This window comes from Gossypium hirsutum, chromosome D06 (assembly GCF_007990345.1).
Source record: "Gossypium hirsutum isolate 1008001.06 chromosome D06, Gossypium_hirsutum_v2.1, whole genome shotgun sequence".
Classification (NCBI taxonomy): domain Eukaryota; kingdom Viridiplantae; phylum Streptophyta; class Magnoliopsida; order Malvales; family Malvaceae; genus Gossypium; species Gossypium hirsutum.
The window spans coordinates 266746-286192 of record NC_053442.1 but is presented as its reverse complement, the minus strand read 5'-3'; the positions used below and the strand labels follow the sequence as shown (position 1 = coordinate 286192).

The following is a 19447-nucleotide window of genomic DNA, read 5'->3' as shown; positions in this document are numbered from 1 at the left end:
TTTTTGTTACATGGTTACTAAATTTTAATTTCAAAATGTTACAACAACAAACTGAATAGAATAAACTTTAAAATTTAAAAAGTAAATGGATTAAATTCTTGAAAATAAAACTAGAATTTTCAAATGTACAAATAGTACAGGGACCTAAAACATATTTTAACAAAAAAATAAAAGGTAAAAACACTTCTTTGGTCCTTCTCAATTTCGATATCGAGCAAACTGGTCACTCTAAAAAAACTTGAAGCAATTAAATATCTATCAATTTCAAGAGTGAGCAAATAAGGACAATTAACCACCACGTCAATGTTTTCCATCAGTAGTATATAATTTTAATTGGTATAATAATAAATTTGCCCTCACTTGTGGGCTAAATTTGGTAAATCGGAACAAAACTGACAGAATGTGTAAATGTTGCAAATTAAATTTGTTAAATCAAGTCCAATTGACAAAATACATAGAGTTGGAGAGCTAAATTTATTATTATGCCAATGAAAAATATGTATAGTTGACAAAAAACATTAACGGTTGTAATTAATTATCCTTAGTTACTTATTTTTGAAATTAAAAGAGATTAAATTGCTCTAATTTTTTTAGAGAGACCAATTTACTCAATATCAAAATTAATAGAGAGTATTGAGGTTTTTTTCAATGATGTTTGAACTGGGTCGACTGGATAGACCAAGAATCGGCTAGGATACTCGTCTTGGCTGGAGATAGTATTGAACTAGTTGGATCATGAACTAGTATACACCAATTGAATCAACTTAAAAAACAGTTAAATCAAATTTTAAAAAGAAAATATTAAATTTTTAATATTTTTTTTTATCGAATCAGTGATTTAACCAATTCGACCAATATTCCGGTTCTAAAAATATCGGTTCCTTTTACCTAAATAAAACTACGGATTAGATCGACAATGAGATAAAAATGGGATGATGGCGACAGTGTTCAAAACAAAGACTATGCGGGTCAAAAAGGTAATTTCGCCAATGTTCCTATTTTAGTTAAGAGTTTAGCGGTTATATTTGAAAGGTCGGTACGGTTCCAAGTCAGAAAGAGAGGCCGAAGCGAAGAAACCAACGGCCATTGCAAATTTGCCTTGGCATTTGCCATTGCCGCCTTCTTCTTCTTCTTCAACTCTCTTTCTCTTCTTCTTCATAACGCACTGTTAGAGTCACATAGAGATAAAGTTTAGTTAATTTTGTTTCTTTTTTTCTCTTTTGATTCATCCATTTTTAGCGGTTTCTCGCTACGTTTGTTTTCTTGGATCATTTTTACTCACTACAAATGTTTTCTTCTTTTTAATTGAAGTCTCATTCTCTTTTCAGTTTTTTTCATTTTTCTGAATTGAAAGCTCGAAGCGCTTCGTTTGAATTGAAGCTCGAAGGTGAGAGGATCTGTTTGATTATGTTTGAATTTTTGAAATGGTTTCTCGTTTAGCGTTAATGTAGATGTATAGTTCTTACGTTTTGATTTGGAAATTGGAAGCATCAATGGAGAACATGTAAGTAATTGAAATTTTGACTTGAGATTTCATGCTTCTGAAATGCAGCCCCGCGAAAAAGAAGGCTTCGAAGCAGAGGAAACAACGCGATTTCTTGTTCTAAGGTGATTTCTATTTTCATTTTTTCAGTTTGATGAATTGAAAGTTCGAAGCGCTTCGTTTGAATTGAAGCTTGAAGTTGAGAGGATTTGTTTGAATTGCATTGATTTCTTCGTTTTATTTATTTATTTTATATTTGAACTTTTGATATTGTTTCTCGTTCGGCATTAATGTAGATGTATAGTTTATACGTTTTGATTTAGAAATTGGTAGGACCAATGGAATATACAAGTATTTGAAAATTTGACTCGAGATTTCATGTTTCTGAAGTGCAGCCCGGAGAAAAAGAAGGCTTCGAAGCAGAGGAAACGATGCGATTTCTGGTTCTAAGATGATTTCTCTTTGCTTTTGTATGCTTGAATAGAAGCTAGAAGGCCCGAAAAAGAAGGCTTCGAAGCAGAGGAAACGACGCGATTTCTGGTTCTAAGGTGATTTCTCTTTGCTTTTGTATGCTTGAATAGAAGCTAGAAGGTGTGAGGATTGTTTGAATCGCATTAATTTTGTTTCGAATTTTTGAAATTGTTTCTCATTTCGAATTAACGTAAATGTATAATTCTTACGTAGATCAATGGAACATACAAGTATTTGAAATTTGACTCGAGATTTCATGTTTTGAAGTACAGCAAAGGCTTAGAAGAAGAGGAAACAACGCGAATTCTGGTTCTAAGGTGATTTCTCCTCGCTTTTTGTTGCTTGAATTGAAGAAGCTCCAAGGTAAGAGGATTGTTTAAATCGCATTAATTTCTTTTTTGATGTTCGAATTTTGAAATTGTTTCTCATTTAACATTAATTCTTACGTTTTCTCTTTTTTTTTTTTAATTTGGTAGGTTGAATGGAACATACAAGTATTTGTAATTCGTCTCGAGATTCCATTTTTTAAACTACAGCGAAAAAGGCTTCGAGGATACAGTGCGTTTGAAGGATCTTTTTAGGCAGGTTTAGATGGCATTGAAAATTTGATTATATTTTAGTGAAAAAGAACAAAAAAAAAAGGGTTAGGATAAGAGAGAAACTGGGAACAATGATTGAAGATTCAGAATTTCAAGGGCCAGGAGAGAAAATTTTCGTTTCTGTTAGAATAAGGCCATTGAACGATAAAGAGAGAAAATCTGATTGGGAATGCATTAACAATGACACCATTATTTTCAAGAATAGCTTGCCTGAACGCTCTATGTTCCCTGCCGCTTACACATTTGGTACGCATTTCCCCTGTTTTTTTATCCATTGTGTTAACATAGTAAACATAATTTGCTTGTCTTTTCATTGTGAAAAAATATTTGGAATTGAGATTGTCTTCTAATCATGGTAATCTTCTCAATTTTATTGTGAATAGACAGAGTATATGACTGTGACTGCCCTACGAAACAAGTATATGATGAAGGAGCTAAACACATTGCACTTTCAGTACTAAATGGCATCAATTGTAAGTAATCTTTGTTTCTATTTCATGGTATGTATAACTATTTAATAAAATGGATGTTTTTAGTGATGGGTTTTTTCTTTTTTTTACCTTCAGCAAGCATATTTGCATATGGGCAAACAAGTAGTGGAAAGACATATACAATGAGGGGAATCACTGAATATGCAGTAGCAGATATATATGATTACATTGAAAAGGTAAAATGATAAACTTTGGGATCACTTTTTTTCTTACTATAATGTAGGAAAATAACATTTTTGTTCTGATCAATATCTTAGCATAAAGAAAGAGAATTTGTGGTGAAATTCTCTGCCATGGAGATTTATAATGAAGCTGTGAGAGATCTCCTTAGCTTGGATAGTACCCCACTCAGACTCCTAGATGATCCAGAGGTCAAATTTCTTTTTCCCTTCTTTAACCTTTCCGGTCGCCTTTCTGCATGAGCATTACCTTACCAATACTGATACCGCCGTTTTCCATTCACAGAGGGGAACCGTTGTGGAGAGACTAGCCGAGGAGACTCTAAGAGACAAGGACCATCTTGAGGAGCTCCTTTCTATATGTGAAGGTGAAGTGTTTCTAAAACACCATTGATCTTGTCTCATTTTCTTTTGTTTCACTGGATGGCATTTTTATATGCATTTTGGCATACATGTTTGCACAGCTCAAAGGCAGATAGGAGAGACCGCTTTGAACGAAACTAGCTCGAGATCGCATCAGATTTTACGGCTGGTAGGCATCCTGTACTTGACTATAAACCTTCTTTATCAATGTTGTGCTAGCCTTACAGCTACATTTAATGATGTTATTTGCAGACGATTGAAAGCTCAGCTCGTGAATATGCCGGAGCCGAAAATTCAAGCATTCTTTCAGCTTCAGTGGTATAATACAATTACCTTCTTAAAACACTAAGGCAGTTGTGTTGTAAGTTGAATAAGTAATGAAATTTAACTTGGGTTTTCTTATACAGAACTTTGTTGATTTAGCTGGAAGTGAGCGTGCCTCTCAGACCTTATCTGCTGGTACAAGATTGAAAGAAGGCTGCCACATAAATCGGAGTTTATTAACTCTCGGAACTGTGATTCGCAAACTAAGGTTGAACAGCTTTCTTTTTTTCTTCAATTTTGGCATCTTTAACTCATATACACAGCATAATATTGTTTATGACCATTTTACAAGGCACTATATTTTGCAGCAAGGGCAGAAATAGCCATGTACCTTACAGAGACTCTAAGCTAACACGCATACTCCAGAATGCCTTAGGAGGCAATGCCAGAACAGCCATCATTTGCACTATGAGTCCCGACCGCAGTCATGTCGAGCAATCGAGAAACACTCTCTCATTTGCGAGTTGTGCTAAAGAGGTAACAACTAATGCACAGGTCAATTTAGTTATGTCAGATAAGGCATTAGTAAAGCAATTGCAAAGAGAATTGGCTAAACTGGAGAATGAAATGAAGAGCTTGGGCTCAGCTCCAGTCAAACGTGATACTGCTAGCTTGCTAAGAGAAAAAGAGCTACTCATTGAGCAGGTGATTGCAGGAACTTGTATGTTCAACGCAGGAAAATAAGAACATGTCATAACATACACGATTTACACATGTTAAACCTTGCTTTTTCTCTGTTTGAGAATCTACAGATGGCCAAAGAGATTGAAGAATTGACTCGACAACGTGATCTAGCTCAATCTCGAGTTGAGAATTTGCTTCTGTCGGTTAGAGAAGTTCAAATGCTAAAGAGTGGAGAATATTCATCGAATTCGTCAGAAGTGACCAATGTTCCATGTACGGTTGATTACAGCAATCATAAGGATATTGTTACACCTAGTGTGCCTATAACCAACAACAACAACCAATATGATGGGCATCCAGAGAACTCTGAAGAGGAATGTCATCTCGATGGCATCACTACGAAGTTCGTTGAGCCTGATCCAAGCAAGGGTTGGGACAAGGTTGCTCAAAAAATAGATGAAAAGTTCGAAGATAACTGCAAGGAAGTTCGATGCATTGAATTCGAAGATTCGAGTATTGAGATGAATGAAAAAGAAAAAGTTGCCTCTTTGAATCCTGAGAACAATGAAGGGAAACCAACCGTTGAAACCAATGAGTTATGGATCGATCATGTGGAAGATGGAAAACCGGCCACGAAGGAGGCTGTTATCAAGGAAATCGAAGCTGATAATTTATCAGCTGATCCTGAGGAAGAGCAAGGAAAAGTATCCCTAACCGAGACAGAACTGAGTATCGAAAAGCAGGAAGGTGATGACTTGTCCAGTAATCCAAAGGAAAATGTAGAAGATTTACGATCAAGTCATGTTAATAAAGATGAAACTTGTGAGGCATTGAAACAAAAAGTACAGGAACTACAAAAGACCATTAAGTTCCTTGTTAGGTATCACATTATGGGGGATTCACCTGCTTTATTAGATGCAGCTAGCTCCGCTAGTAGCATGAGTAGGAGCAGAAGCTGTAAGGCGATCGTCACGACAATGCCATCTTCACCTAGGTTCGAGAAATCACAACAGAATGAAACCGTACCCACTTTCACAGAAGCTGAAAAGGACTTCATCGAAAGAGCTAAAACCCTTTCTCAAAAGCTTTCTAACTCGAAAGACGATAACAGAAATGAAAAGATGTCTAGATGTAACTCTCAAGCTTCTATTACTAGTGGTTCCACTGAAGAACAAAGTGTAAAAGATATTGATGTGGAAGAAACCTGTAGTGAAGTCAATTTTCCTCCTCGACCATGGAAATCATTTGCTAGTGGTTCCAAGAGAAGAACTTCCTTCTCCATTGATTTTTCCGAAGGTGGTTGTGACACAAAAACATGTCAAGAAAAGCAAATTGATAAGAATTTGGTGATGAATATTTCCTTCCTTTTCTCCATTTTTTTCTACTTCAAAATGAATACATGCTGCAATGCTTTGTTGTTTAGCTACTAACATATGTTTGATGGTAGGTACCTGAAACCAAGACTGAGAACTCACAGGAAACTAACCATTCTACGAAACTGCACTCGAGTTGGCCTGAAGAATTCGAGAATCTGCAGAGAACGATAATCGAGCTTTGGGATAAATGCAACGTACCATTAATCCACAGAACCTATTTCATCTTGCTTTTCAAAGGTGATCCTTCTGATTCTGTGTATATGGAGGTAGAGCTCAGAAGATTGTCTTTTTTGAAGAACTCAATGTCTTCATTGGGAATAAATGGTTGGAAAGATAGTCCAATTGACACAGCTGCTTCAAGGTAAAATTTCTAAGATTCTCTTACATACAAGTAGTGTAATGCACATTTATCTCTACTTAAACCAAAAACTCTAACTCAAAAAATTCAATTGAATTAATTCCTACTCAAATTCTATTTAGTTTAGTTGAATCATAAATTATGATTTAAGATTCCCTTAATTGAACATAACCCCGCACATTTGGCCATATTTATCATACACTTGTTCAAACTTAAAAATTCATCCTAATCAACACAAACTCAAATTTATCTAATTTTAAAAAGTCAACTTGACATTTATAATTTACGATTCTCTTAGTTAAACATAACAATTCACATTTAGCCTTATTTAAACTTGTCAAACTCTTGTATGAATCTGAAATTCGTCTTTATTAACTCAAATTCAAATTCGACCGACTTGATTTAATTGAATTCAATGATTTGAATCAGCCAGCTCAAATTCAAATTAATTCAAACTTAACCAAAAAGTGTTACCTGTAATTATAATGTATATTTCACTCCAAAAATAAAACTGTGTCAAACCTTGAAGACAACATTGTTAAAAGAGATAATTAAACTCCATAACTTAGACCATAAAATGGACATAAAATATATTAAAATAATATCTAAGCTCAAAATAATTTGAACAAATATCTTAAATAACTCAAATTCAAAATAAAGAGAACCTATAATTACCTAACTAAAAATAATAACATCAAATTCCAACCGAAAACAACTTTAACTTAGAACAAACCATACCCAATTCATATGTCTAGATTATGCACTAGGGGTCAAGGGAGGGGTGCTGCAGGGTCCGGGGCACCCTAATGAGAAATTGCTTCTTTAAACCCTTAAATTTATAAAATATTAAGTTATGGTAAAATTATAGTTTTCTTTCCTAAAAATGCTAGAATTTTAATTTAGTCCTTTTGAAAACCATAAAGATATAAGTCAATATAGGGTAAAATTACATTTTAGCTCTCGTAAAAGTATATAATTAATTTCAATTCCTAAAAAAATTCTGACTTGAAATATGGAAACAACCTTTTAGACCTGATTGAATATAAAGTAATTGGTTTAATGGTGACAGTGCAAAGGATTTGATGCGTGAGAGAAGAATGTTATACAAGCAAATACAGAAGAAGTTCTCGAAAAAACAGAGAGAGGAACTATACAAGAAGTGGGGAATTGGGTTGAACACAAAGCAGAGGAGCTCACAGTTAGCCCGCCGTTTATGGACAAACACACAAGACATGGGACATGTGAAGGAAAGTGCAGCTCTGGTAGCCAAGTTATTGGGTCTTGTGGAACCAAGTCAAGCACCCAAGGAAGTAGTTGGACTCAGTATCTTGCCCCGATCCGTAACCCGAAGATCCAGCAGCTGGAAAAATGTCATTCCTCCTCTGTTATAGAAGAAGGTAGAGAGCAGCACAACATATTACGGATAAAACTTTAGCTCCGGTCACCTGCAGCCTTAACGAGACCTTGCTTCTGGGCGGATTGTGACATATACACTATATAGATTGATATATATATATATATACTTTGCAGGGTGGTGGTGAAATGAAATCATCTCAATTTCTAAATTGGGAGCTGCACATTGACCAGACTTTTTAGTAATAGATTCAATTTGTTGTATTTTATTTTTTACTATAAATTCTTATTGTTGTATTTTATGTGTGAATTGCCAAAGAATGTAATAATGGAATGGAGTTGTTATTTGATTAATCACAACATGCTTAATTCTATTGAGGTAATTTTAAAATCTTGAGATAGTTGAATTTACTTAATAAATTAGTGTTGACGTTGAGTTGGAACAGAGGTTTTTACTAATCTTAAAATATCCTATTGGCAGGGTTTGAATCTTAAAATATAAATCAGTGTGGGGAAGATATATTATAATCTATGCCAATGTGACGCTTCCATTTTATAAATTCAATTGTTGTGAAAAATCTATTATAATCTAATTCATTAAGATATACGATTTTTACTAATAAAATTTAATATTAAATAATCTCATAAATTCTTTTTTTTTTCATATAAAGACCGGTGCTTTAATCAAAATTTCTTTTTGAAAATTACAAGTGATTGCTAAGACTTATTTAAAATCGTAGTTAAATTTCTTTTGGTACTTAAATTATCTTTTTTTTTATATTGTAATGAATAAAAATAATAAATTTGGATAGTGAATTAAACATTATATAAATCAAGAGTTGGTGAATATTATTATATGATCATATTGATTCTCCATCGCTGTGTCATTTCGGGTCTTCTATTAATTTTGATCCGAATTTAAAATTTTACTTTGATTAATCTAAACCTATATCCAACTCTATATGATTCATTAATTTGAACTTTTCAAACTTGAACATAAATAAAACGTAATTAAAAATTATTGAACTAAAAACTACATGAATCCGAGTGTTAAACACAAATGATAATAATCTTACTAAAGCAACGAATGATTTAAATCCGAGTAGTTGATGAATAAGCAACGCTAATAGTTGACAAAGAGCCGAAGAGAGAATCATTAAAATTAATTGTGATGCATCTCTGGGATAATCCCATGGCAGGTATTGTGATGGTGTGCCGTGATTCAAATGGTGCCATAGTTGATGCAGGTCATTTTCTTTCCTGTTCTTTTATCAGTAGAAATGAAAATAAACTAATTGATAGGATAGCCATTTATACTAGGAGATGAAACTACCCACCTAACTGGGTGGTCTACTGATTGGAAATGTTTTCCACTAAGTTTTCTCCTATGTTTTATCTCGGATTTTCAATCAATTTGCTGATTGACTAGTTAAAATGACTTCCGATAAAGAGACATGTTTGTAAGTTTTTTAAATAAAATAAAAGAATTATTGTTTTTAGATTCATGCTCTTCAAATTGTGGAATTAGTGTTCCAAAAAAGGGTTGAGTTAGAGGTTTTGACTTTTGATATGGTGGCGACTTTTGGAGTAGTTATCTAAGATATTCTCACTTAGGGATTTACTTGATTTATTTGCTAGTTATGAAGATGGTTCGATTCTTTGGTGGGATATACGGTACCCTGGGGTTCCTCTAACTTCTGTGAAGTTCCATTCAGAGCCAGGTGTGCCACCCCGAATATGGGAGACTCCTCATGTATTAGGCTTCATCTTATTCTTCCTTCACTAATTTCTTTTTCTTCATAAAATCTGTTTTATTCTTATTCTCTACACAGTTCTAAGTTTATGCATTGATGGATCATGCAATGGAGGTATCTCCGGGGCAGCAGATGACAAGATTGTACTTTACAATTTAGATTATCCCACGGTAATTCTCGTTGAGACCCCCCTATGATCTGGTTGCTAACAAGATATATCTCAACCCCTCTAGCAGCCTTCTTTTAGTTATGACCAATGCATTTTTGTTCAAAATCGTTAGCCAAATTGATCCTATGGTGTTTATTTACGATTATTTGCATTTGAATGCTTTTGCGGATCCAGTAATGTCAAAGAGTGACATTGGATGAACCATAGTGCTAGCTTTGCGAGCATGTTTTTTCGCATTAATCTTAGTCTCCATCATGATAGAGGCAAACAAAAAGTGGATTCCTTTGAATCCTTTAATACGATAAAAGGGCCGGTAGAGTCCTTTGCTTAACCATAGTTCTGGCTTCACAGAGCATAAAGCATAAATCACGCTATTTTCTCTTATGCGTCTTATCATGTTATTCTTCATGTAGGGTTCTTGCGTTGTTAAGAAAGAAATTAGTCTGGAAAGGCCAGGCATATCGAGCACTGCAATTCGGCCTGATTCTAAAATTGCTGCAACTGCTGGCTGGGACCATAGGTTTGTATCCACCTTGCATCCTCTTTTTAAATTCCCGAATCATCTATAATTCGGATGCTCTTCAGGCGTTCATCCTCAAAGTGAATCTCGATTACTCGATTTAATTTGACAATTTTAGTTGCTCTAGGGGAAACCATGTAGTTCGATCTCAGATTATCTGCAAAGGGTTGCTATTAACTTGCTTTTTTAACTTCACTCATGGCTGCAGAGTTCGAATATACAATTATCGCAAAGGAAATCCTCTGGCAATTCTGAAATATCACCACGCTACGGTATGATGAAAGATTTACGAGGCTAAAATTCGGACATTTTATTTGTTCTTTTAATCCATCTGCTGTGACCTCATTCAATGTGTTCATGATCTGAACGGGCTATAACTCCCGTATTTATAACTCCGCATGTATCATGCTATTCTTCACTCGCATTAATTATTCCATGTTATTGTATCATGTTGTACTAAAGTCGAAAATGAAATTATCTACTCTTGCAGTGTAACTCTGTTTCGTATTCGACCAACTGCAAGCTAATGGCCTCCACATCGGAAGACACGACTGTTGCACTATGGGAATTATATCCTCCTCAAACTTGAAACTGAACTGGATGATATATATATCAATATGTTCATATTGTTTTATGTCGTCTCAGGCAGGTGCAGGTGTCACGGTATGCTTGTGAGCAAGCCATCCAAAGGTGTCTAGGCCTGTGACACAGGGTCTTGGTATGTTAAAGAGAAGTTACTGCGATAATTGAACTTGGTGTTGAACCAACCAATGTTAAGTTAATTCCGTTAGGTCGATTAAGATTTAAGTCGGGCAGCTAATGTATGGGGTCGATTGATTATACTGATTTTCTTATAACCGAGCTAGTCAAACTGATCGGATGTTTTCTCCTGTTGTAGAGCAGTTTTTTTCCCCTCTTAAATCAAGTTTTAGAGCAAATCAGGTTGGATTTTTCATTAAGGTTTTCTTAAGTTCGCTAGCAAACTCAAACCAACGATTTAACAATTAGTACGATGAATTGACATCCATTAACGAGTAGAAAAATAGATTTAGATACAAATCAATTCAACGGTTTTATATTTTAATAAAATAGATAATGCTTTTGTCTGACTTGATTTAATGTAATCAAACTGTTTTTATTTCTCTTCACTAAAAAAATACTCGGAATATCTTAAAAGCCAAAAATAATCTAAACTCAAAATGATTCGAGATTAAAATATTACTGAAATATATAAAAGAAAAAGGTGGTTTAAGAAAAAAACAAATTCTAAAAATGGGCCCTCAGGCCGAGCCAGGTTTTGAAGAAAGGTGGGCACCTTTGAAGCAAAGAAGTGGGTCATCTCCCAACGGAAAGCCCTCGGAAAAAGCATATGGGTAGTCACACATTTTTCATCCCAATTTATCCCATAATTCGGTTGGGTTCGATTTTTTTTAAAATATGATAATTTAATTTTTTACATTATTTTTATAAATTTTCAAAATCTTTTGTGTTTTAATTTTTGAAAAAGAAATGTATAAAAATTTTAAGGTATTTTTATTATTTTAAAATGTTTAATTTTATAAAAAAAATTATAAATTAAAAAGATAGAGTTGGGCTCAATTCAAATTATCACAATTTCTTTCACAACACAGGCCAATAATGCACTCTGCCATTATTGAATATATGTACTTTTTTTTTTTGAGAAATAATATATACATATATTTAATTTGTGTCTTTGTGTTTGCTATCTACTATCTATCCAATATTTATTTTTTTACAAATATAGGTCAAATTTTAGAAACGTATACATAACTTGAATCTAACGTGTTAAGAAAATTATTTTTTTAATATGTCAAATCTAAACTATTCTTACGGTCCGTACATATTTATACTCCATATTAGATTTGAGTTAATATTTAACTTCTAAATTAATTACGAAAAGCGGAATAACTTGATTGACACTTTAAGAACACGATTAAAACATTTTTGAAGTTCGGAAATCAACTTAAGTTAGCTAATTATTAATTAAAGGGTAAACTTTAAAAATAGTCACTTTTGTTTGTCTTGGATTATATTTTAGTTATTTATGTTTGAAATGTTATATTTTAGCCACTTACGTTATGGTTTTGTTACGAAGTGGTCACTCTATCGTTAAACTTCGTTACCTTCCTAACGGCAGTCCTATGTGGCAGTCCAAATGGGTTTTAAATGCAAACTTGGATGTCCTACGTGACAGCCCAAATTATATTTATTTAATTAAAAACATATTTTCATCCCAACAAAGTAGGCATCCAAGTTGGCATTTAAAACTGATTTGGACCGCCACGTAGGACTGCCGTTAAGGAGGTAACGGAGTTTAACGATAGAGTGACCACTTCGTAACAAAACGATAACGTAAGTGATTAAAATGTAAGACTAATTTTTTTAATTTACCCTTAATTAAATGGTTCTTTTTGATAAATTAACAAAGAATGAAGGAAGCATCTTATCTTAAAACATGCATTAATAATATTCTTTATGATAATGATTGGCTGCGTGTTTTCTGCATTGTCAAACTTTGATTTTTGCAGATTTTAAGACCCAGGGACCTGAAAACAGGGACCAAAAGCAAATTAATTTTAAAACAAATCAATTTTGTTGTGTGGAGGGATGAGGAGTTTGATTTTCTATTAGTTTGGGATTTCAATGAAAATAATAATAATAATATTGAAAGAGTTTATGTTCTATATGAAGTATTACTCCGATTCGACTTTATATTTAATTGAGATCATTATATCTTTCAGATATTGAAAATCACTGATAAAAAAAATATTTCGAAAATATAAATCTAGCACGTTTCAATGTTCGTGTAGTAGTTTTTGTTTCATACCTATATTCAATTTGATATTTTAGTTTTATGTACCATAATCGAGAACAATTTTATTATGATAAATTGGTAGTTACCCAACTATTGGTAATTTTTTTCGATTTTTTAACTATAAAAAATTATAAAATGGTCACTCAACTTTTTGATTTTGATTTTTTTTGTCACCAATTGTTAAATGATTGATGACATGATAACTTTTGAAATTCATATAATAGCAACTTTAACCATCAACATTTATACATTGTGTGATTTGGTCTTCTTTGCAGTTTTATTTTTCTTTGTAACCCTTTTACCTAAAAAGGTAAAAAACAATTTTATCGGCTAAATTTTATCAAAAATATACTAAAAATGAAAACACCCAAAAATTCAAGATAATAATTCTTAGTTTTTCTCATTATTTTACCATTTTTTAAAAATTAACCCTCAACGTCACAAAAGAAAAAAAAAACAAGATTGCAAAAAATACCAAATTATACAATGTGTAAATATTAAGGGTTAAATTTTTTTTAGAACTAAGACTCAATTGACACAATATATAAATGTTAAGGGTCAAAGTTATTATTATACCAACTTAAAAAGTTGCTCAGTTAATTTTCTATTAATAATTTAACGATCGGTGACCCCAAAAAAAAAAGAAATAGTTAAATAGTTAAGTGACCATATTATAATATTTCATAATTAAGTGATTCAAAATGAAAATTTATAAATAATTTACTCTTTTATTATTCATTTATTTCTAATATAATACCTTAATCCAAACCTTCAAATGCAGTACAATATGGACTAAAATCAAATTTTGACTTTTTTTCTTCTAATTATATAATTTATGTTTATAGCAATTAAAAGTGTTTTAAATGCTAAAAGAAGCCCTTTTCATTTTGCCTCCTCTTTTCAGGAATATAAAGAATTAGAAATTAGTGCCTTTAAAGAAAAGCAAGTTTTATTACCATTTAAGTCTTGAATTAAATTGAAGCGATGGATTGAACTAGTTAAATTGAGAATAAATCGAAATATTAGTTTAAAGGGAATGGTTAGATTGATTGATTCATGAATTATTTCGAATTGGTTAAATCGATTATTTTCTATTTTTTAAGTTTTTTATGCTTTTATTTAATTAAATCGAATCAACCAATCAAATTAAAAAACGATGATTTGATTTGTTTAACCATTGGTGCGATTTTGGGTGCTTTAATTTTTTACTGTAGGTAATTAATAATAAAAAATAAAATTAAATAATAATTAAATGGATGTAAGCAGTGGGTTTTAAAAAAGTGTGGAAAAATGGAAAAGAAATAAAAAGAAAGAAGTCACCTTTGTTGTGCAACGTATGGCGTCGTTTCCATCAAGTTCCAATCTTTACAGTCACTGAGTGGTAGCACACGCTCCCTCTGTACTTCCACCATTCCCACCTTTCTAAAGCTCTCCCACTTCCCCATAATCCCATACCCAAACTCTGTTTCTTTTTCTTTTTTGTTTCTCTATGGAAATAACGGCTAATGCAATCATCTTCTTCTTCCTTACCCTCTTCACCTTCAACCTCGTCATCCCATTTTGTTCCGCTCAGCATCACAGCACCGTCACTTTATCAGAGATCCAAGCCCTGACGTCATTCAAACGGAGCGTTTTCAGTGACCCTTTCGGCGTTCTCGATGGTTGGGATGAGTCCACGCCGTCGGCTCCCTGTGACTGGCGAGGTGTTGTTTGTTACAACCGCCGTGTCTTCGAGCTACGCTTACCTCGACTTCAACTCGGTGGTCGACTTACTGATCGGTTATGCGAGTTACGTGAGCTAAGGAAACTCAGTCTTCATTCTAACAACTTTAACGGCTCTATCCCCGACGCGCTCTCACAGTGCACTCTTTTACGCGCCGTTTACTTCCAGTACAACTCGTTCACCGGTAACCTCCCCGCTTCTGTTTTTAACCTCACGAATTTACAAATCCTTAATGTGGCTCATAATTATCTCTCCGGTAAGATCGCCGCCGTTATTCAACCGTCTCTCCGCTACATCGATTTATCTTCAAACGATTTCTCCGGTGAAATGCTGTCGAATTTCTCGGCTGATTCTCAACTACGACTCATCAACTTCTCATACAACCGCTTTTCCGGTGAAGTTCCGGCGAGTATTGGTAACTTCCAACATTTACAATACCTCTGGCTCGACTCGAATCAGTTGTACGGAACTTTACCGTCGGCTATAGCGAACTGTTATTCGTTGATACATTTAAGCGTTGAAGACAATATGCTTAAAGGGCTACTTCCGGGAAGCATCGTCGCCGTTCCGAATCTTCAAGTGCTTGCTCTATCTCGTAACGGACTTTCCGGTCCGGTACCGGAAACCGTTTTCTGTAAACCGTCGGGGAATAAAACGGTGTCGTTGAAGATCGTGGAGCTTGGATTCAATGAGTTCACTGGAGTCATTAAGCCACGAAATAATGGAAGTTGCTTTGCGGCGCCGGCTATGGAGGTTTTGGACCTTCACGAGAATCACATCCATGGCGGTTTTCCATCTTGGTTGACCAGTTTGACCACGTTAAAAATATTAGATATTTCTGGAAACTTCTTCACCGGTTCATTACCGGTCGAAATTGGCAACCTTTTAAACTTACAAGAGCTTAGAGTAGCCAACAACTCGCTAAGCGGTTCAGTTCCGAGTCAACTCCTACAATGCCGTTCGTTAAATGTCGTTGATTTTGAAGGAAACCGGTTCTCCGGCAACTTACCGGTCTTTTTAACCCAAATAAAGACGTTAAAAAGCCTATCTTTGGCCGGAAATTTGTTCTCAGGTTCAATTCCTGTCGGGTTTGGTAACATTTCAGGACTCGGGACGTTGAACTTGAGTGGAAATAACTTGACCGGAACTGTACCGGAAGATATACTCCGGTTGGGTAATTTATCCATTTTAAACCTTAGTCACAACAAATTTTCTGGCCAAATTCCGAATGGGGTTTCCGATTTATCAAGCTTGGTGGTTTTAAACTTAAGTGCTTGTGGATTTTCCGGGAAAATTCCTGGGAATATTGGGTCTTTAATGAAATTAACATCCCTTGATTTAAGTAAGCAGCAACTTTCCGGTGAATTACCTATTGAGCTTTTCGGGTTACCAAATTTGCAGATCGTTGCTTTAAACGAAAACAAATTATCCGGTGATATCCCCGAAGGTTTTAGCAGCTTGGTTGGTTTGCAATACTTGAATCTCAGCTGTAATGTGTTCACAGGTCAAATTCCAGAAACTTTTGGATTTCTTCATTCATTAATGGTGCTTTCACTGTCGTATAATCGAATTTCCGGTATGGTCCCATCGGAGCTCGGTAATTGTTCTCAGCTTCAAGTGATTCAGCTTCGTTCGAATCGATTGATCGGCAATGTAACGGCGGATTTCTCTCGGTTGTCTCGTTTAAAAGAGCTTGATTTGGGTTCTAACAAGTTAAATGGTGAAATCCCAGAAGAAATATCCAATTGTTCTTTGATGATTACTTTACTTTTAGATGGAAATCGCCTTACAGGTAACATACCAGATTCATTTTCAAACATGTCTAATTTGAAGTACTTGAATTTATCTAGAAATAATCTTGAAGGTGAGATTCCAAGTGGATTAGGTTCTTTATTCAATGATAGTTCTATATTTTCAATGAATGAAAATTTATGTGGTAAGCCATTGAATAATGGCTGTAAAAATGTGAGAAAAAAGAAACAGAGGAAGCTGATTTTGTTGATTGCTATGGTCGTTGGTGGTATTGGGCTATTTGTCGTGTTTTGTTGCGGTTACATTTACAGTCTTCTACGGTGGTGGAAGAGGTGGATGACCGGAGAGAAGAAGCGGAGTACGGGTAGTGCTAGTTCGGGAGCAGATCGAAGTCGTGGAAGTGGTGAAAATGGTGGTCCGAAACTAGTTATGTTCAATAACAAGATAACGTTAGCGGAAACGTTAGAAGCGACGAGGCAATTCGATGAGGAAAATGTGTTGAGTAGGGGACGATATGGACTTGTTTTCAAGGCTACGTTTCAAGACGGGATGGTGTTGTCGATCCGTCGTCTTGTTGATGGAACGATCGATGAAACTAATTTTAAAAAGGAAGCTGAAATGTTAGGTAAGGTAAAGCATCGGAACATAACGGTTCTCCGAGGATACTATGCCGGACCGCCTGATTTACGACTCCTTGTTTATGACTACATGCCTAATGGAAACTTAGCTACACTCCTCCAAGAAGCATCTCACCAAGATGGACATATGTTGAATTGGCCAATGCTTCATCTTATTGCCCTCGGCATCGCTCGTGGCCTATCGTTTTTGCACTCGTTGTCGATACTTCACGGTGACATTAAGCCGCAAAACGTCCTCTTTGACCCCGATTTCGAAGCTCATTTATCCGAGTTCGGACTCGAGAAACTCATAATGGCAACCCCAACGGAAGCTTCAACATCATCAACCGCGGTTGGTTCTTTAGGCTACGTAGCACCGGAAGCAGCTCTAACGGGACGACTATCTAAAGAAGCCGATGTTTATAGCTTTGGGATCGTATTGCTCGAAATACTCACGGGAAGAAAACCAGTGATGTTTAGCCAAGATGAAGAAGATATTGTGAAATGGGTGAAAAAACAATTGGAAAAAGGACAAATCTCAGAGTTGCTGGAGCCAGGGTTGCTGGAGTTAGACCCTGAATCAAGTGAGTGGGAAGAGTTCTTGTTAGGGGTTAAAGTGGGACTCCTTTGTACTGCACCTGAACCACTTGATAGACCAGCCATGGCTGATATTGTTTTTATGTTGGAAGGGTGTAGGGTTGGAGCAGAAGTTCCATCTTCAGCTGATCCGACCTCTCTACACTCACCAGCTTGAAATTTTTATTTTTAGCTTTTTTACAATAGAATGACTTGGCTAAAAAAAGTCATTCTTCATCATTGTGTTGTATTAAATTGGAGAATTTCTGGTTAGATTAGTTGAATTTCCCTTTTTTCAATTTTCGTGAATTGCAAGAATAGAATAAAGTTTTAAAAATAACACGACTAATGTAACTCAAATTCAGACCATATTTAAAATAATAAACCTCCGGATCATCAAACGTAATTTAAAATTACAAATTTTAATTGATTTATTTGAAAATAATGTGTTTATTTTGTCGATTGAGTACACATTTTTAATATAAGTTGGCAATTAAGTAAAGGGGACGAAACGGCGCCGTTTGAGGACCCAGCAGGTAACCTCCCGCCAAAAGTATATAACGTCTAACCTGAAATTGCCACGTGGCAAGGCAAAGAAAAAAGAAAAAGGGATGGGAGAGGAGAGGAGAAAGTAGCCGTTAAATGAGTTATTGGGAAAAGGCGAAGTTTGCGTCAGGACAGAATAAGTTGCTTGAAATTGTCGGAAGTTTGACGTTTTTCAGACAAAATTATTTCGCTCAAAATAGATTTAGATTTTTAATGCCACGTCGGATTCTATTGTTCTGTTTGACTGGCACGTGGGCAACTTCTGATGACGTATTGGGTCCCACCGAAACAGTGTAAATTGTGTAATAGACTTACAGGTTGTGAGTTAGAGAGTTATGGTACCAAACTAACCCCGCCATTCAAAATCCCTCGTCACTTCTAACCTTACCTTAGTAGTCATTCTCAAAATTTAATCCACTCAAGGTGTTCCAATCATTTAAGCTTTACCTCAATTTCATATTATTTCGAGTTGCTTATTTGAGTTTAAATTTTTATACGTTAGATTAAAAAATTTTATGTTTCTTACTCGGTGTTATTTAGATATATACTTAATTTTGGTTTTTGAGCGTAAGTTTCTCTTCGAAAAATTAGAGTTGTTGGATTCTTTACTCATTTTATATTAATTACTTGAGCTGAAAAAAAAGAACTCGTAAAAACTTTGAGAAAATACGAAAGTCCCTTACGAGACTTTTGAGGTTTATCCCATTATGTGTATAAGTTACTAAGCCTTCGATATATTTCTCTTATTTTGGTTAGCTTGCTCATTGATCTGAACTATTTATATTTATTTGCATCTAGGCTCATAAAAAAAGAGTATCAACATATCATTTTCGAGTTCAAGTTTAAATTTGATAGTTTAAATTGCAGTAAAAGTGTCGTGGAAGTTTTTGTATTAAAAGTCAAATTGTATGTTGTCCTTTTTTACTCAAAAAATAAATAAATTAATTCTTATACATTAAATCATCAATCTTTACTGTTAAAAACTAAATTGGTTGATAGAATGTGTACCTCATTTTTAATAATAAAATTAGATGAAAATTTTAACAGCTTTTTAATATAATATACAAATAATAGAATTTGATTCTCATTCTAAGAATAAAACCTTTCATGATATTTTTACCTGTTTGTTTTAACAATCTAATTAGATTAAATTTAAATTTAAATTAATAAGATTTTTTCAATAATTGAAATTTAAAAAATGATTAATTCATGAATTTAACCACTAAAATTTTAAAATAAAAAACATACAAAAACTAAAAATAATCAAACCAAAAGTACAAATACATAAATTGATAGCAGAAGTTGACCAAAATAAAATTACCAAGAGAGTGAA

At 34.3% G+C, this 19447-nt stretch overlaps 3 protein-coding genes across 9 annotated transcripts; all 3 read left to right on the top strand.

Moving 5' to 3' along the window:
• Window positions 1-1061: 1061 nt before the first annotated feature.
• On the top strand, window positions 1062-7974 carry LOC107942256 (kinesin-like protein KIN-7J). Of its 6 annotated transcripts, XM_041094852.1 has the most exons (17): window positions 1062-1189; window positions 1329-1387; window positions 1553-1608; window positions 1879-2031; window positions 2227-2317; window positions 2431-2799; window positions 2937-3026; window positions 3120-3220; window positions 3302-3415; window positions 3510-3591; window positions 3688-3755; window positions 3839-3904; window positions 3994-4118; window positions 4219-4555; window positions 4663-5880; window positions 5982-6271; window positions 7338-7974. In XM_041094852.1, exons 6-17 carry the CDS (start codon window positions 2625-2627, stop codon window positions 7657-7659), a joined length of 2988 nt encoding a protein of 995 aa, XP_040950786.1. In that variant the 5' UTR covers window positions 1062-1189; window positions 1329-1387; window positions 1553-1608; window positions 1879-2031; window positions 2227-2317; window positions 2431-2624; the 3' UTR covers window positions 7660-7974. The 6 variants fall into 6 exon arrangements, with proteins under 6 accessions (XP_040950786.1, XP_040950789.1, XP_016731371.1 ...); XM_041094855.1 differs by having other exon boundaries at window positions 1064-1387; window positions 4219-4387; XM_016875882.2 differs by having other exon boundaries at window positions 1064-1387.
• An 839-nt stretch (window positions 7975-8813) lies between these two features.
• Window positions 8814-11028, top strand: LOC107942258 (protein DECREASED SIZE EXCLUSION LIMIT 1-like). Its single transcript, XM_016875884.2, has 6 exons — window positions 8814-8831; window positions 9213-9342; window positions 9454-9545; window positions 9958-10064; window positions 10273-10336; window positions 10555-11028. The coding sequence occupies exons 1-6, from the start codon at window positions 8814-8816 to the stop codon at window positions 10651-10653; spliced, it is 510 nt and encodes a 169-aa protein (XP_016731373.2). The 3' UTR covers window positions 10654-11028.
• Window positions 11029-14202: 3174 nt separating this feature from the next.
• LOC107942260 (probable LRR receptor-like serine/threonine-protein kinase At4g36180) lies at window positions 14203-17867 on the top strand. Of its 2 annotated transcripts, XM_016875886.2 has the most exons (3): window positions 14203-16360; window positions 16404-16415; window positions 16601-17867. In XM_016875886.2, exons 1-3 carry the CDS (start codon window positions 14390-14392, stop codon window positions 17744-17746), a joined length of 3129 nt encoding a protein of 1042 aa, XP_016731375.2. In that variant the 5' UTR covers window positions 14203-14389; the 3' UTR covers window positions 17747-17867. The 2 variants fall into 2 exon arrangements, with proteins under 2 accessions (XP_016731375.2, XP_016731374.2); XM_016875885.2 differs by having other exon boundaries at window positions 14204-17867.
• The last annotated feature ends 1580 nt before the right edge of the window (window positions 17868-19447 follow it).

What these genes read in the sequence shown, in the direction of transcription:
- LOC107942256 (XM_041094852.1), top strand. Translation starts at nt 2,625, where the DNA reads ATGATTGAAGATTCAGAATTTCAAGGGCCAGGAGAGAAAATTTTCGTT. An exon ending in GACTCCTAGATGATCCAGAG is followed by an intron (nt 3,416 to 3,509) that starts GTCAAATTTCTT and finishes TTCCATTCACAG; the next exon opens with AGGGGAACCGTTGTGGAGAG. An exon ending in ATTGACACAGCTGCTTCAAG is followed by an intron (nt 6,272 to 7,337) that starts GTAAAATTTCTA and finishes TAATGGTGACAG; the next exon opens with TGCAAAGGATTTGATGCGTG.
- LOC107942258 (XM_016875884.2), top strand. An exon ending in ACTGCTGGCTGGGACCATAG is followed by an intron (nt 10,065 to 10,272) that starts GTTTGTATCCAC and finishes TCATGGCTGCAG; the next exon opens with AGTTCGAATATACAATTATC. An exon ending in TGAAATATCACCACGCTACG is followed by an intron (nt 10,337 to 10,554) that starts GTATGATGAAAG and finishes CTACTCTTGCAG; the next exon opens with TGTAACTCTGTTTCGTATTC.
- LOC107942260 (XM_016875885.2), top strand. Translation starts at nt 14,390, where the DNA reads ATGGAAATAACGGCTAATGCAATCATCTTCTTCTTCCTTACCCTCTTC.